This window comes from Ceratotherium simum, chromosome 40 (genome assembly GCF_057802395.1).
Source record: "Ceratotherium simum simum isolate JZ-2026a chromosome 40, ASM5780239v1, whole genome shotgun sequence".
NCBI classification, from domain to species: domain Eukaryota; kingdom Metazoa; phylum Chordata; class Mammalia; order Perissodactyla; family Rhinocerotidae; genus Ceratotherium; species Ceratotherium simum.
In genome coordinates, this window is record NC_141939.1 from 4,446,183 (window position 1) to 4,462,514 (window position 16,332).

The 16,332-nt window shown below is 60.9% G+C and overlaps 2 protein-coding genes across 6 annotated transcripts in view; both read right to left on the reverse strand.

Annotated features, from left to right (window-relative positions):
* Positions 1 to 107: 107 nt before the first annotated feature.
* On the reverse strand, positions 108 to 10,327 carry SEMA4C (semaphorin 4C). 4 transcript variants are annotated; one of them, XM_087426178.1, is made up of 15 exons: positions 9,924 to 10,327; positions 7,301 to 7,445; positions 5,665 to 5,813; positions 5,227 to 5,289; positions 4,939 to 5,037; positions 4,745 to 4,841; positions 4,507 to 4,623; positions 4,260 to 4,411; positions 4,001 to 4,176; positions 3,549 to 3,693; positions 3,235 to 3,457; positions 2,988 to 3,100; positions 1,839 to 1,996; positions 1,680 to 1,750; positions 108 to 1,589 (listed from the first exon to the last, which is right to left on the reverse strand). In XM_087426178.1, the coding sequence occupies exons 2-15, from the start codon at positions 7,407 to 7,409 to the stop codon at positions 760 to 762; spliced, it is 2,502 nt and encodes an 833-aa protein (XP_087282304.1). In that variant the 5' UTR covers positions 7,410 to 7,445; positions 9,924 to 10,327; the 3' UTR covers positions 108 to 759. The 4 variants fall into 4 exon arrangements, with proteins under 4 accessions (XP_087282304.1, XP_004435882.2, XP_014647130.2 ...); XM_004435825.3 differs by lacking the exon at positions 9,924 to 10,327 and adding an exon at positions 9,454 to 9,655; XM_014791644.2 differs by lacking the exon at positions 9,924 to 10,327 and adding an exon at positions 9,454 to 9,654 and having other exon boundaries at positions 7,301 to 7,448.
* Positions 10,328 to 13,450: 3,123 nt separating this feature from the next.
* FAM178B (family with sequence similarity 178 member B) overlaps positions 13,451 to 16,332 on the reverse strand; it is a 109,174-nt gene continuing 106,292 nt past the window's right edge. For both annotated transcript variants that reach the window (XM_087426179.1, XM_014791645.2), the window contains 2 exons: positions 16,042 to 16,194; positions 13,451 to 14,700 (listed from right to left, as the gene is read on the reverse strand). In XM_087426179.1, the coding sequence (XP_087282305.1) occupies positions 14,668 to 14,700; positions 16,042 to 16,194 (186 nt within the window). In that variant the 3' untranslated portion in view covers positions 13,451 to 14,667. The remainder of the gene's footprint in view (positions 14,701 to 16,041; positions 16,195 to 16,332) is intronic.

Below are 16,332 nucleotides of genomic sequence, written 5' to 3' on the forward strand. Positions count from 1 at the left end.
ACAAGTATAAAATACCACTGAACCCCAGGGCCCCCAGGGCCAAGTGGGAGGCCCCCCCACCCTTCCCCCCAAACACACAGGAGGCTCCATCTCCCTCCCCCCACCCTGAAACATTCACAGCCCTAGGAGCAGCACTAGGCCCACCCCAGAGCCCTGCACTCCTCCCAAAGGGGCCCACAGCACCCTGCCCAGCCCACCCCCATATGTACATCGCTGCCCCACACTGGGGACAGGGGCGGGTAGGAGAGGCAAAGTGATACGACCCCTTCCCCTTCATAGCTCCAATGACTCACCAGGAGGACCCCAGGCCAAGGGAAGCCTCGACAGAAAGGAAGACTATCTCACATACATGCACACATATCTATACACAAACACACCCGCATCTGCAAGGGAGGATGCGACAGAAAGGAAGACTATGTCACATACACACAGACACACACACACACATACACAAACACACCCACATCTCCAACTTCTGCCTTGAAAAGTTTTCGCTGCTGGGGTCCCGTGTGTCCGTGATTCACAGCCCCTCACGGAGAGGAGGAAGATGCCTTCTGTGAGGCTGGTGCCCTGGTGAGCCACACCAAGTGGCAGTGCCCGTGCTGAGCAGAGCAGGTCCTCATGGCCGGGCGGGTGCCGGGCAGGGTCTGTCCCAGGCAGAGCAGGTGCCCGCGCCATGTCCCTGAGGTAGCTGGTGCCTGTGCAAAAGCAGGAGGTGCACCTCCCACGCTGCGCCCGCCGCCGCGGTGGGGGCTCCCCTCATACCGAGGACTCCTCGGGGTTGGAGTCCGGCAGTGGCTGGCGCTGCTGCAGTTTGCGCCTCAACTCATCAGCGAGCTCTGGCAGGGGGTGCCCGAGCCCTCCCCGGTCCTCCCCCCCCAGTTGTAAGCGCACATAACCGTTGGCATTTGAGTTCCGCCCACCCCCCAGGTGAAGCCGGGTTGGAGAAGGCAGGGGCTGGCCGGGGATGCCAGGAGGCGGAGAAGGGGGCCCACCCCCGGGCTGGCACCGGGCGTGCCCAGGCACGATCTTGAGGGAGCCGTCAGAGTAGTAGTAGCCGACAGGATCCCAGAGTTTCTCATCTGTCTCGGGGCCAGGCCGGAAGGGGGAACTGGTGGGCTCCTTGGGCAGCTCCAGAGGGTACACCAGGGTCCTCTCTGCCGCCTTGGCACCTTTCTCCAGCTCCTCCCGCAGCCGCCGGCGCAGTGACAAAACCAGCAGCAGCAGCACCAGGCACACGGCCCCCAGGGCCACCACAGCCAGCCACACCAGGCCGAGGTTTTCCAGGGGTGCCCGGGCCTCCAGGGTCACCGACGGGCCTGCCACCACAGCCACCAGGTAGCCTTCAGCAGCCAGCCGTGCCCCCTGCTCCTCCGAAAAGCAGTGGTAGGCCCCGGCGTGGCGGGGCTGGGCGGCCATCACGACCAAGGCCTGTAGTCGGGCATCATAAAGGAAGGAGCCGGGCTGTTCCGCAGGCAGGTCTCGGCCCCCAAAGGTCCAGCGGGCGTGGGCGAGGTTGGAAGAGAGGCGGCAGGGCAACACTAGGTCTGTGCCCGCCACCACCGTGATGTTTTTGGGCGTGAGCCTGACTGCAGCGGCAGAGAGAGAAGAGAGAGCAGAGTCAGTACAGGAAACCCAGGGCCCATGCCACTGGGACGGGGACAAAAAAGACAGCTCACCTTTCTTATTGCCACGGAGGTTACAGATGCCCGAGGTGTCTGAGACTGTCACATGCTGGATCAGCAGGGATCTGGTGGGGGAAGCAGGGTCCATCAGCATCCTGGCTCCAACCACCCTGCCCACCCCTGCTGGTCCCAGCCCTGCAGAACCCCACTCACCCAGAGTGGCCACCCACGGCCACACAGCGGCTGGTGTTGACACTCCAGGCACAGTAGGGGTCCCGAGCGAGGACGCAGTCTGCACAGGAGCGGTACTTCATGCAGTCGGCCAGGGGCAGCTGAACCAGCTGAGAGCGGGAGCCCGTAAAGAGCAGCTTCTGCCAAAGGAGCACAGGAGGGAGGGTCAGCCAGGCCAGGACACAGCCCAGGGGCAGCTGGGAAGCACAAGGGCAGACAGTGCCAAGAGGAGGAAGAGGGCAGTGCTACCATCCCGAGGAGGGAAGTCTAAGGACCAAGGAAGGCATGGAGGGCTTACTACAAGCCAGACGCAATCCTAAGCACCTTATCGACGTGACCTTATTAGAAAGGAACGGCAGACCTGTGAGGCCGAGAAGTATAATCACGCTCACAGACACACAGACACACACACACACACACGACTCCAATGCAGTATAAATAGTGCAGGAAGTCCGTTTTCCGCAAGGCCCGTCAGCCCTCACAATAGCATCAGTGTAGCACAAGGTGTTTTCCTGTTTGAATGGCGATTGCCAATCTGTGTGTTTCTTCAACCACAGACCTTCCTTCTGCCATGATTCCCTTTTCTGGGGAACAATTTGAGCCATAGTAGTTGGTAAAAGGCAAGCACGTGAAAGTTCAGGGGTGCCACAAACAGGCCAGAAGAGAATACTGCACGAGGGTAAGACGTAAGCAGCACTGCATCTCACCAGATCCCCACCAGATCCCTGCGGATCCAGAGAGACAGGGAAGGCAGCGGAGGGGCGGGACTGGAGGGCAGTGGGGGGCTGGTAGGAAAGCCGACATCACGAAGGCATTGTGAACAAGCACAGCCCGCGGCCCAGCCAACGGTGGCACCCTCAGAGAAGAGGCCGTACGGAGCAGAGGCACAGCACAACCTCGAGGGGTCTGAAGAGATCGTGGAGAGCAGCTGCCAAGCGCCAATTCTGGGAACGCAGCCCCGCGGGGACCTGACTATATATAACGCCCGCGAGCGCAGATTCCGTCAGCACTCTGTTTCCTGGAACTGGCCCCAGGCTCAGCAAGGTGTGCTCCTGCCTCCCACCCCTATACTGGGCAAGCACCAGACGGGGGAAGGCGTAGGGACAGTGGTGGGTGGGGCCCGAGTACTACCTTGCTCCGGGATAGGACCAGGCTTTCCACAGGCTCCTGGTCAAACACCTGCAGCTCCTCGATCAGGTGGACCCAGGGCCCCAGGCTCACGGCCTTGAGCAACCAGCCGTCACCTGTGGGGGTTGGGGAAGGACAGGTGTAAATGAGAGGGCACGAGGGCCCTGGGGCATCTCCAGATCTCCCTGCCCTGGGCACACAGGCCTTCACCCAGCCTCCAGCAGCCATGCCCACACACCCACGTGCCCACCTGTGCCAATGAACAGCACTGTATACGTGGCTCCGTCAAGCCCCGTGACGCGGTCAGCTACGAGGTGAGTGAAGTTGGTGTCCTTCTTCACGAGTAGGGGCCGGCCCCACCGAGGCCCCACCTGCTCCTCCATCAGTGGGTGCTTCTTGATGAAGTTGAGGGTGTTGTCGGGCAGCTCCAGAGAACTGGTGTAGCCGTGCCGCCGGTGCCAGTTGCTGATGCACTGGGGGGTTGAGGTGGACGGAGAGCTGTCAGCCCGGTGGGAATGGCACCAGAGCTGAGGGCAGGAGCGCAGCCCTGCCCCAAGGACTCACCGAGCCGGGCCGTGGGGTGGGTACTGGGTCGGTGTAGCGGGCCCACTTCTGGGCCTGCTCACGGTACTCCTTGTAGGGACCCTCAAACACCCTCTGGATCTCTTCTAACTGGTACTCGCAGACTGCTGACAGGTCCACATCGCCCCTGTCACAGCAAGGGAAGAACCCCATGGGTCAGGCCTGGTGCCCTCTTTAGCCCAGCTCAGGGCACACAGCGGGAAGGCAGGGCCCAGCCCAAAGCAGTCATGAGTAGGCGCAACGTAAGGGCAGCTCTAAAGAGCACAGGGCACCGCTCACTTCCCACAGGGAGCTCTGACAAAGGGCAGGTGCCCAGTATCCTCCTTGGCTTCTAGACAACTGAGCCCTTGGACTTCCCCGAGGCCTGCGCCCATAAATCATCCTAATCCGCACACCTGCTCCTCCCTACCCCTAAGCATTCCTGGCCAACTCACCATCGTGCCCGAAAAACCCCAAAGAAGGTGGTGTTGTGCCAAGAGGCGTCCTGCAGGGTGTGCAGCGCCTGCAGCTGGTTGAAGTAGAGCTGCCAGTCGGGGGCCGAGCACACCAGCCGCGCCTTCAGGAACGTGGTCCACTTCCGCTGCAGGGTCCGCGCGCCCCCCATGTCTCCCTGGCAGATGGCAAGGGGACACTGCCGGTCAGCCCTGCCGGGCCAGCAAGGCTCCCAGGGCTCCCCGCCGCAGGATTCTGTACCTTGCAGACGCGGGCTACGCGAGCTACCACCTGCTCCGCGTAGCAGTCGTACTCCACCGCTCGCTCGCTGAAGAAGAAGTAGACCTTGTCATCGTCCCCCGTGAAGCTGCCCACGCTCTCCGGAACGTAGGCTGAGCCTACAAAGTGAGGTTCTACGGGAAGGGGGGGAGGGTTAGCAGACTGGGGCCAGCACAGTGCCTCCCACCCACGGCTCCCCTAGGCCCCACACCGGCTCCTTGGGGCTCACCATTGAGCCAGAAGGCTAGGTACTCCGTCTTCATGGAGTGGTGGGGCCCCATGTTACGCAGGATAACAGGCTCCGTGCCCAGGAAGTTGTTGAGCGTGGCCGAGTACAGCTCGCCGTCTGTGAGAGACAGAGGGTCAGCCAGGCCAGAGGTGAGGCAAAGATACACTCTAGCCACAAAGCCCGAGTGGGAACAAGTCCTGGGGGCCTCCCTCAGCCTGCAGTGGGGACAGCCACTCACCCACAAGGAGGCCAGTGTGGCCCTTAGCTGGGTCATACGGACACTTCCCCTTCCCATCCTCAAACTCTCCGCGCTCCAAAGTGAAGGTGAGCATGTCCTGGGGCAGGGAAGAGACAATGAGACTGAGATGCAGAAGGGCCCGGGGGTACAGAGGGGCGCAAGGCAGGGGCTGAGGGGCGAGAAGCAGCACTCACGATGTAGGCGCACTTGGGCTGGAAGGCGTAGGTGCCACAGACGTACAGGTGGGATGTGTTGTACGGCTGTAGGAAGCGGATGAAGTTGAAACACTCCGTCTGGGGAGAGAAACGCATCTAGTTAAAGGATGAGGGCCCAGGACATGGGGACACAAGGACCACGAGCGGGACCCAGCCCGGCACTGGGAACAAGGGAGTGAGTGCTAAGGAGAGAGCGTGCGCCATAAGGCCCGGCCAGCGGGGGATACTGGGGGCTCTGGCGCTCCCGGCAGTGTCGCGAGCACCCACCTGGTTACTCTTCCCTTTCTGGATACACTCAGCCTTCTTCTCAGCTGGTGCCTCCCACGAGATCTGGGGACAGGGAGGGGGCACATGAGCAACGTCACAGGTACATACTGAGCACGTGCCACAAGCACGGCCTGTGGCAGCAACATGGGGACAGCAAGTGAGAATACATGGTCCCTGTTCTCTGGGAGCCTATTTCAGCAGAGAATAGAACCCCAAACCACCCCAGTGCGGCAGAACCCAGTGAGTCCTCCAGATGAGGGGAAAGCAACATGCTCACTCTGCCCAGAGGGCGGGCCTTGGGGATGAGCAGGATTCCCACAGGGGGAGGAGAATGGGGCAGGGGCATCTGGGCTAGGGGGACAGCCTGACCAGGCGAAGCCCCTCTGGGTCCTGCCCCTCTCACCCGGCCCATGTGCCTCCCGCTCCCCCACCTCTCACCACTCCTTGCAGCTCCAGAGCCTCCACGCTGAAGGCAAACAGGGCCTCCCGGGCCCCCACGTACAGAAGCCCATTCTGCTCGGTCAGGGTCAGCGTGAGGAAATCCTGGATGCCCGTTTGGGAGAAGCGCTGCACCACTGTGGCCAGCTCTGCAGGGACAAGGCGGGAGTGAGCAGCGCTGTGGATGGGCGGGCCTTCCTGGGGCTCCAGCCCCGCCCCCCAGTCAGCCTTTCTCTATACAATGGTCTCCTGAGCCTAATCACCCGTTCCCCACATTAGAGCCAGCACCCCACAAGCAGATGTCAGCGAAGCCCCCTGACTGGCAATAAAGGGCACTTTCTGAATAGCCTTTTTGCTCTGACAACTCCCTTCAGGCCTCTTTGGCCTTTCCCAGCCCAGGAGGAGGCAAATCTGGGCTGGGGAGGAGGAAGGAAGGATATCTCGGCCACAGCTTCCGGCCAGAGGAAGCCATCAGACTGATGGCTCTCACTCTCAGGGTCAGCAGCACCTCTGGCTGCAGAGCTGGGCACTTCCCCTCCCAGCTTCCTCAGCTGCTGCTTCCGCCTTTGCTCTGCTACCCGCTGCCCACCTCGGGGTCCAGCCAGGCCCCAGCCCCTGATCCAGCAGGGCAGGACATACAGAAGTTGTCCTAGGAGACCCTTCCCTCCAGCAGGACCTGAATCCAGGCTGCCAGACATACAAGCATTGCTGGCTGCTGGGACGAGTAGGGATGGCAGGAGACGGAGTCGGGGCTAGGAGGCCAGGCCGGGGAAGTCAGAGGAAGTCAGAGGCTGGGACCAGGGATGGCTGGGAAGCCTTGCTGCCATTCACCATGCAGGGCACTACGACATTCATATAGTCACAGGATTCCTACGTCAGCCCCTAAAATAGCTGCCGACCTGTCCTCAGGGTCCCCCTAAACCAGCCTTAGTCTTTGGAGCCAATAATGGGCCTAGACACAGGCCAGCAAGGGAGGGCTTCATTAGCACCTGAGTGGAGCCTGTGGGAGGTGAGCTCATCCCAGGTCCCCAGAGCACAGGGATGATACAAACATCTGACATCACCTCTTCATACAGGTGTGTGTGCACACAAGAAGGGCTGTCAGGTGTGCTTTCCCCCACGTGAGCATGTGCACGTACACACACCCATCCAGGGCCCCAAAGGGCACGAGTGTCAGGGCAGTGGAGGGGGTCTATTACAATTGATAAAGGGACTCCTGGGGACAGAGAACTAGAAAGACTTTGGGGGCGGGGGGAGTGATACCCTTTGCTTTATGCCTATCCTGGCTCAGGTTTCTCTCTGGGCTCTCAGTGCTAGTGATAATTCCGGAAGCGAGGCATGGGGAGAGTGATGCAGAATGGTCTCTCTCCCTTGCATAACAGGGGCAGCCAGGTCCTAAGCGTCAGAAGGAGGGATATCCCAGGTCCTGCCCTGGACTACCAGTTCTGGGTCCCTGGAGCCACTCACTCACATTTCTTAGAAAGCTATGTCACATACATCAGTGTGCCCTGAGCCTGACAGAATAAAGCTGGCACAGTCTAGGGGGCAATTCCTTAGCATCCCTCTTTCCCCAGCAGTCCCTCCTGGCCGCCCACACCCCACACTGGTCCTTCCCCTTATGACTTCAGGCACTCACCCCCAGAAGATATTGTCTTCCGGGGCACCAGGTTCCACCACACCTCAGCCCCAATGCCCAGGCCCCACAGCCCCACTGTCAGCAGCCAGACAGCCCAGTGTGGGGCCATGGCACACCCCTGGCTCTAAGCTCCAGGCCAGCTGCCCTGCTGGGGGAAAAGACAGCGTCAGAATCACAGCCAGAGAAAACAAACTGGAAGGGGGCCCACAAAGCCCATGCCAGGAGGCACTGACAGGACACAAGACCTGATCAGGCCTCCCCAGGAGCCCCCATGAATTCCTCCCTTCCCCTTGTCCTTGGAGCAGAGACCGACTCCCCTTCCGCCCCTCCACAAGCCTCCACAGGACGACGGGGTCTCCCTGAGGGGAGGCGGAGGAACGGAATCAGCTGGAGGAGTGGACACTCCAAGAAACGCTCTGTGGCCTCCAGGCCCTCCCCCACTCCCTCTCCTCAACAGGAAGTTGTTTGAGAAAATAAAAAGGGGACCCCCATCCCCCACACTCAGGCCTAACAGATTCGAGGATTTCTTAAAATAACCTCTGGAAGCAAGACCTGCCCCCACTGGGGCTCCAGCCCGCCCCAAGATCTAATTCCGGGACGCAAACCCCTTAGCAGGGTGAGGGGGCAAGTGGTGGGGTAGGCGGTTGGAAAAGCCTTCCCCAGGGGGTACTTGGTGCAGCAGGCGTGCGGGGGTCCTGGCCCCAGCCTTTCCCCTCCCCCAGCGCAGACAATAGCCAGGCAGAGCCCAAAACCCCGTTCCACATCAGCAGGGCTGAAGTGGTGCCGGCAGCCGAAGGGGCCCAGCTTCCCGAGGCCCCTTTGTTGCCCAAGAAGGGAGGCAGGAAGTGGGTGGGATGGGCGTGGAAACGACCAGGGCCTCATCCTGTTCCTCGCACAGCCTCCTAGGAGACACTAGCCCTCGGGCTGAGGGGCGGTGGGACAACAGAGGCGGCTCCGGTCTAAACAGGGTTCTCCCCGCGGCGCTCTCAGGCGGGGGCGGGAGACAGTGAGGACCGGGCGGGGAGTGCGAGAGGGGTTCCTCTTGGGCCGCGGGGGACGCCCCGCGCGGGGCGGGCGCCTGCTGCGCTCCGCGGGGTCTGACGAACCTTCCCAACTCCGGGATCGCGCCCCCGGGACTCCGGCCTGGCCAGGCCCTCTGCATTAATTTGCACTGCTCTAGCTCTCCAATGCCGGACACAGACACAGAAGCTGGGGACTTGCTCACCCCAAAACAAAGGGGCCCCGTTCCTGGCCCCCCGGGTTCTCCCCTCCCCCAGCTCCGGGGATTTGAATGCAAACAAAGCGGCGGCGCTGGGAGCGTGGCGGAGCCCGGCCTGCGGGCGCCCCCTGTCGGCCTAGTACCCCAGCGCGGGAAGGGCGGGGGGTTGGGGATACGTTCCCCACCCCATTCGTCCCCAACACACCCCCAGCCCTGCCTCTGCCCCTTACCCCAGGCCCCCGCCGGACCCCGCGGCGCGCTCCGAGGGTCTGCCCGCACAGCGCTGCCCCCACCCCCAGCTCCTCCCAGGGCGGGGGACGCTGGGGCAGCCCCGGCGGTGGGGGTGGAGGGGTGCGGGACCCAGGCGGCGCGACCCCCACCCTGGCCCACCCCAAACGGCGGGCCGCGAACGGCGCTCCCGCGGCTGCAGGGCGAGCGCTCCAGCCGGGGACCGGGCGGCCCGGCTCAGGTCGGGAGCTGGCTTTCCAGGACAAGCCGCCTTCCCAGCGGAACGAGCGCGCCGGCGAGGGGCCGCGGCAGGGAAATCCGATCCCACAACATCGGCCTCAGTCCAAGCCCGCCCCAAACTTTCCGTCGGGGGTGGGGGAGCCGGGGGCAGTTCAGGGACCCGGAGAGGATCCCGGCCGCCGACGAGACAGCACGAGGGACTCCCACTCCCCTCAGCCCCGCTCCCCCTGACTAGTCCGCGCCTCGGGACCCTAAGGCTGCGGGCACTGCTCGCCCCGCTCCCGAGCCCCCGCGAGGCAGCCCGCGGGGGGCGCACGAAGGATCTCGGGCGGACAGCTGTCCCCGCCGCTGCCGCTCCCTGCACCCCCCGACCCTGTCCCTCGCGCGTGCGGCGGCCCCAGCCCGAGTCGGGGGACAAAGTGGCCGCCCCGGGGCTCCGGCCCCGCGCAGCCCTGGCCTCACTCACCTCTTCTTCGCGGCTTGAATCCCTGGGCGCCGCCCTCGCGTTCGCCTCCGACCACGGTCCGCCCCTACCCGCGCGCCGCCGCCCGCCCGCGCTCGCCCGCCCTCCTCCGCTGCCCCTCTGCCACCGCCCCTCGGGCCCGGCTCGGCTCGGCGCCCCTGGGCTCGGGCTCCCCGCGCCACCGCGGCGGGCGCCGGCTCTTTCTCCACCGCCGCGGCTCTCCGCCCCCTCCCCCCTGACGTCAGGCGGGGGGGTCGAGCAGAGGCCGGGGGCGGGACGCGAAGGCCCGCCCAGGAGGGGGCTGCGACCCGCCGCGACCCGCCGGCCCCCCCGCTCCCGGGCCGGGGGCTCGGATCCCCAGCCCCTGCTGGTGCCCTGCCGCCCCGCGCCTCGCAGTCGCGGTCTGCGCCACAGCGCCGGGAGGTGGGGCGGGGGAGGGACTCCGGGCATCGCCATGGGGGAATCGGACTCACCCGGTCTTTCTGAAGTGTCCCCCAAGGCCAACCGCGGGCTGGGCGGCCGGGCTCGGGAATGGGGCTGAGGGGCTCCCCACGCTGCGGTGACAGGAACGAACGCAAGCAAGCCACCTCAGGGCGAGTATCCGAGGGAGGAGCGCAGGGGAAAGCGAGGCTTCTCTTAGGGCGGACCAGAGTGGTCTGTCTTTTGGCTCCAAATTCTGCTTCGTTTCTTGGCTCCTACGCCCACTGGCCCCTGCAATCAGACTGGCACGGGCCTCACCAGCCAGGAAGACCCCCTAGTCGCCGGAGGCAGTTTGCCCCTTATTTCTCACGCTCCACGCAGAGGGACCCTGCTCAGTGTGCCCCTTCCCAGCTCCCGGTGAAGACAACCCTCCACTCCTGTTGCACAGAGCCCACCCCCAGGAAATGACTCCTGGTGCCACTAGAAGGCTGAATAACAAGTGACATGAGCCCTGATGTTCAGATCAGGGGCTGAGGGGAGCTAGGCAGGAGAAGATCTACTACCTTCAGAGCCGTCAGCCTCCGCCCACAGCCGCTCCTATAAGTAACTTGTAGCTCTGGCCTCCTGGGCGGCGCTGGAGTGTCCTCCTTGCCAGCTGGTCCTCGGAGCTGGGCAGGTGGGCAGAGGAACCCCAGGGAGGCCACCCCATTGGCATCTGGAGACAGATGCCACCTCCTGGCTGGGAGCAAGGGGCAGAGGTGCAGAGACTGGAGGCCCTGAGGCTTCGGTGGTAACTTTCAGCCCAGTGCAGTGGTGGAGGGGAGGAACACTTTAGGGCCTGTCAGCAGATCTGGATTATAAATCAGTCCCAACAGGAGCTTTTGTTCTGGGTTAAAACTTGGCATCTGAAAAGTGGAGCCCAGAAGAGGAGTGGAGATAGTTGGGAAAGGCAGCCCAGTTTGGATTCAGTAACAATTGGGTCTTTGCTAATACACATAAAGGCCCCTTCTCCCACGCTGGCCAAAGCCACATTTCCCAGCTCCTTTTCACCAGAAAAAAAGCTGTGCCCTTGGAGATGCTGGAGATAGGGGGCAAGGCAGTTAACAATAGCACGGGGTGGGCAGGGAAGGCTCTCTGCTTCAGCTGACAGGCAAGGAGGAGGTGTGTGGGACCCCTCATCCACATTAGAGCCTGTGTCTTCTTAAGTGGAGGTCAACTGATTGCAGACTCCCTCACCTTTGTTCTGTGCTTGAGACTTTACAACCTGCCTTCACGTACATTTTCTCACTCCATCCTCATGACCACCCTTTAAAAAGCAGGTATTGTTTCTCCCATTTTACAGATAAAATAAGTCTCAGAAAGGTTAAGCAACCTGCCCGAGTCAGGTAGATAATTAGTAAGGTCAGAATGTTAAATCAGGTCTTGGGACTCCCAATTCTGTCTTTCCACTAAGTCACAGTGTCTCCTGACAACTTTTAGGCCCCAAACACTTCATTTCTTGCTGTTTTTCCTCACCTTCAAGCCTTACCTCCACCCCCACCCCCACCCTCTAGGAGTAAGCGTTACCAGGTGGAGACTTGAGCTCCTGGCTCCACCTGCAAGATGGCCCCAGTGGAAAGTTTCAAAAGGTGGTTTGGTTTCACTGGCAGCGAGAGTTTTCTGTACCTCAGGGCTGGCTTCTCTGTTCCTGCTAACAGACCCTGGGAGCCCTTCCCTCCCAAACGCTCCTCCAAGATAAGGCTGCAGCCCCTCTTCCCTGCTTTTTCTACCTTTGCTCACTTCCGGCTGTGTTCTGTCCATTTCTAGCACTGGCCTTTTCCATGGGTGGGTGGGCAGGGGATAAGTTTCCTGCATGACTACTTGCTTATGATTCACACTTTTTAATAGAAACACAACTGGTCCAAAATGAGAATTCCTGGGTCTTAACATTAAGAAAAAAAATACTAAGAAAAAAAAAAAAGGCTCATGTACCTATCAAGTCTCCCCAGGGCCTGTCTGGCATATTCTAAGATGGAAGGTACCCATCCTTCAGCCCATAGGCCTTGACAGACCCACCTACTTGCCCCATTTGCTCAACAGCTTGTGGCCAAGTCAAGGAAAAGACAGAGATGTGCTGAATGCCTTCTGAGGTCCTCTAAGGATCCACTGGCAGTTCAGGGCAGCCCCTAGAGATGGGCCCAGGAGTCTTACTGAAAAGCAAGGCCCCCTCTCTCCCCTACACATTGTCATGCACCATGGTGCCCGTCGGCTGAGCTCCTTACCCCCTAGCTCTCGTGAGGCAGCTTTCTGACAGGAGAGGGGCCCAGCGTTCACAATGGGCCTCTCTAGTCATGCCTGACCAACTCCCAAGGGAGCCAGGGCTGCTGACTACCCACAGAAGGGAAATGAGAAAGCCTGGGTCAGCCACCCTTCAGGGATCTGCCTGGGGACCGAGGTGAGCGGGGACATAGGAAAAGGGCTTCCTCTCTCCACTTCCTCCTCAAGGAGAGTTATCGAAGCCGCCCACCTGGGAAGCCTTTCCCTTCCCAACCCCTCCCTGCCACCATCACCAAAGGAAGCAGGAAAGCATCCGTCATCACAGCCCCGGATGCTTTTCCAGTGGCTTCAATCAGGATATCCCTCAGCCTTTCCCCAGAGGCTCAGGGATCTGGAACGGGCAAGTGGAGAAGTCGCCAGCACCACCGTGCAGTTCCTGGCCTGGAGGAGGCTGAGTCTCTCACTGGTCCCGGACTAGTTTTAGGAGATCTGGTCAGCTCCCAGCCAGTTCCAGCAAGGGCCCATTACACGTCCCAGGGGATGCCGTGTGCCCTTGGGTGACCTCAAAGTGCACATCTCTGCTCAGGTTACAGCCAGGTCTCTGGAGGGACTGAGTTGTCACCCACACCTCCTCTCTCCTTGGTGTCCATTTCTCTCTTGGGGATGAGAGTGTTTGGGGAGAGGCAGGGCAGTGCACAAGATCCAGGCCTGAGGAGAAGGGCTCCAGATGTCTGCACTGATGGACAGCCTGATCCCTTTCTCAGAGCCAAGTAGGGGCAGCTTTGAGAACTGGAAACTCCCCAGTTCAGCCTCTCAGGTCTCCCTACTCCCTGTCTGCCCTTGGCAGTGAGAACAAAGAAGGGAAATTTCAAAGGTGATTTCCAGGTTTCCAGAGCAAACTGAATAGCTGAGGATTAACTGTCAGGATGTGCAGTGTCAGAAGCAGGGGCAGCCCTCAGGGAGGGTGAAGGAGGCTGGCTCACCAGGGCTGCCACACTTTTATCGGAGCATCTCAGGCCTACCTGATGCCGCTGGGGCCTCAGTGGTGCCCCCAGCCAAGGGGGCCCGTGAGGTGGCCAGGAACAGAAACCAGAACTCTCAATCAAGTGACCTGGGCACCCAAGTCACCCTGATAGAGGGTTCCGCCTCTCACCTGGCAGAGGCTGCAAGGCAGGGAGACGTCCCGTATGGCACCCAGCACTCTGCCCTGGGCTCGTGCCCTCTGAATTATAGATGACCCTCACTCCCAGCATTCTGGGGACCCGGCGAGGGAGGCAGCTGTGTCTAAAACAGCCCCAGGAAGTGACAGGCTACATTTCAGGTCTGCAAATTGAGCCACTCGGCCTGAAAGTCCTTTATTTGGTGGGAGTCTCGCTCCTACTTAGCCTGCCTCACCCTGACCCCGGTGGTATGAAAGCGCAAAAGAGAGGGACACACACACACACAGAAAGTCATAAGCACCCGCCGTGGCGGAGCTCCATCGGTGGACACTCGGGTTGAGCCGAGGGGTGGGCGCAGGCCATCCTCTGCTACTTCCTGTCTACCTCTGGTGGCCCCTGCAAAACCCATCCCAACCCAGACAGAGTCAGGAGGGGCCAGAGACTAGAAATGGATTCTCAGGGTTGGAGGAGTGGGCAGAGGGAGAAAGGGGATACCAGGGATCTCCTAGGGGTACAGAGGGCCTACTCACTTCCCAGGGCGGGCAGGTCAAAGACATCCAGCACCCCATCAGGGACCAGGGCCCACAACACTGATCTTGGCTAGGGCTGAGGGGAAGCAAAAGCAGGATCTGGAACTGTCTTTTGGCACTGCCCCCTCGCTCCTAAGTCTGGGGAGTTGATTCCAGAGCTTAACAACAAACTGAATTAAGTGTAATTACAGCCCCAATCCACCATCTCACTCTGGAGATCCTCCCCGGTGGAGGCGGCCAGTGGGGAGTGGTCCCAGACTAGGTCCAAACAAATGTTCCCCATCCCTGCTCTCTGGGTGTCTGACAGCTCTGGGGCCACAGGAATAACTGCTCTTCCTCAGGATTTACACACAGCCCTCGGCTGCAGGGGGCAGGGCCGAAGACCCGGTCACACGGCTGTCGGAGGTGAGAATCTGCGAAAGCTTCAGCAGAGACGTCAGGCAACTGGACACTGGGCGTTAGCCCTCAGGATAGGGATTGAAGGAAATCTTCTAAACCACAGATGCTGAAATAAGACTTTAGTGTGCACAAAGAAACCTCACACTGGTGACAGAGAGAGAGGAAGGAGGGTAGGGAGGCCCGGGAGGGCCCAAGAGGCCCAGGGAAACCAGAGCTGTGGAGATAAAGACCCTGGGTGAAGAGGAGAGGGCTGGGAGAGGAAGGAGAGCTGAAGGCAGGCTAGGCACCAAGCCAGGGATCCCTTGCCCGGTGGGGTCAGGGACAGCAGAGGCAGGCTCTGGCTTCAACAGACTGGTCCTCCTCTGGCCTCCATTCTTCGCTTCCTCCAGTTCCTCAGGCCCCATTCACTTCCTGCCAGAGCCAAGAGCCCTGGCCTCCCCTGCCGCGCTCTGTTAGATGTCTTTCCAGGGGCTGAAGTACTGGGCCTGTGTCAAGGAGAAACACAGAAGGTGATAGCCGGGGCCCAGGTGGTGCCCAGCGTCCATTCACCATCCTCTACTGGCCTCCTCTGTGCCAGGCGCGGAGTGACAGGAGTCCTGTGGCTCATGGTCCATGCGAGGACTCGGCAGGTCAACAGGCCACTTGACCACAGCCCTGCCCGGGTTCCCTCTACTCACTGCTTGCAGGCCCAGGGCAGTGTGAAAGGAAGGTGGAGCCTACCCCCTGGCTTGGCCAGACCACGAATCACTTTTCTCTCTTTTCATGACAAACACATTGTTTCCCACCAGAGACTAATGGGATCTAGTTCCTTGGGGATTGAGGGTGAGGTTTGCTCTCCAACTTTCTCAGAGACTTGCGAAATCTGAGACCCAAGCCACAGCCTGTGGCTGATGTGTCAGCCCCAAGTCAGAGGTTACCGGGGGAAGGACAGGCAGAGAGAAGTCACAGGAAAGGCGAGTTGGGAGCCGAGGAGCATTGGGAGAGGGGGTGGAGAAACAGTTCTCACCAGACCCAGCTGTCTCCATCAAGGGTTGGGGGCTAGGGGAGGGAAGGGCTCCTAAGCCAGCCGGTGCGGCCTGTCAGAGGGACTGAAGCCAGAAGGGAGGCTGCCAGAGCAGGGCTTGGACTGTGCTTAAGTCCGCGGGCTTGGGAGTCAGGCTGGCTCTGTGCCCTGGTTCTGACATTTACACGCTGCCTGTGTGATGGGCAAGCTATTTAACCTCTCACTGACTCGGGTTAGCTTGTTCATCTGTAAAATGGGATCATAACAATACCTGTCCTGTGGAGATTATGTGGATTCATGTAGAAAAGGGTCTTCATTCAATAAATATCAACTATGCATATTATTACCTTGAGAGTCTGAGAAAATTAGGGGTGGGGAGGTTGTTGCTATAGAAATTGGAGGGATCAGGGCAGCCTGGGAGCGTTTCTCCTAGCAGAGCAGGCGGCCAGCCTCAGGCCTGCAGATATGCAGGCAGAGGGTGGACAGCTGCTGCCTCTGGTGCCCCTTCTCGGCACTGCTCATGACCAACTGGCACTCTGGTCCAGGCTCTTCCCTCTCCAGGGCGAAGTTTTTCTTCGCATTTGCTCAGAAGCTGGCTTCTCTGTACCCTGCTCACCACCATCCCCCCACTGGGCACTGGACTCTTGATAAGAATGATGAAGGTCCTCGGAGGCATCTCCACCCTCCCCCCACATCGCCCTCTCCACCCATCTCCCAGCCAGGAGCTCAGCAGCTGCAGTGGGGGTGGACTCGCTGCTGGCTCTGGTCAGCCGCCTGACCACTTCCCTCCCCTCCCAAGTCTGGGGGCCGGAGGGGGCACCACCTGGGGCTGGCAGTGGGTCAGCAGCTCCTGCCAGCGGATGTAGGTCTGGGCTGCCAGGTCCTTGAGTTTGGTCCGGTGCATGGCCTGGGGGCTCTCTCGGATATGGGTGTTGATGTGGCGGTCCAACTGCATGCACAGCAGCTGCAGCTCCCCCTGCGGAGGCGGGCAGGGGGTGGGGGTGGCACAGGCCAGGCACATCCACAGTGGGGGAGGAGGGAGAACGAGTGAGAGAAAGAGAGGGACGCATTTGAGTGGCTGCTCAGAAGTCGGGCAGGAAAGGGAGGAGAGGGA

Bases quoted from the DNA above. Each gene is read 5' to 3' on its own strand.
- SEMA4C (XM_087426178.1), bottom strand. From the start codon at position 7,409: ATGGCCCCACACTGGGCTGTCTGGCTGCTGACAGTGGGGCTGTGGGGC. The intron at 5,038-5,226 runs GTGGGTGCTCGC...TTCTCTCCCCAG, and splicing joins AGAAAGGGAAGAGTAACCAG to ACGGAGTGTTTCAACTTCAT. The intron at 1,997-2,987 runs GTAGTACTCGGG...CTCCTTTGGCAG, and splicing joins TGGTCCTATCCCGGAGCAAG to AAGCTGCTCTTTACGGGCTC.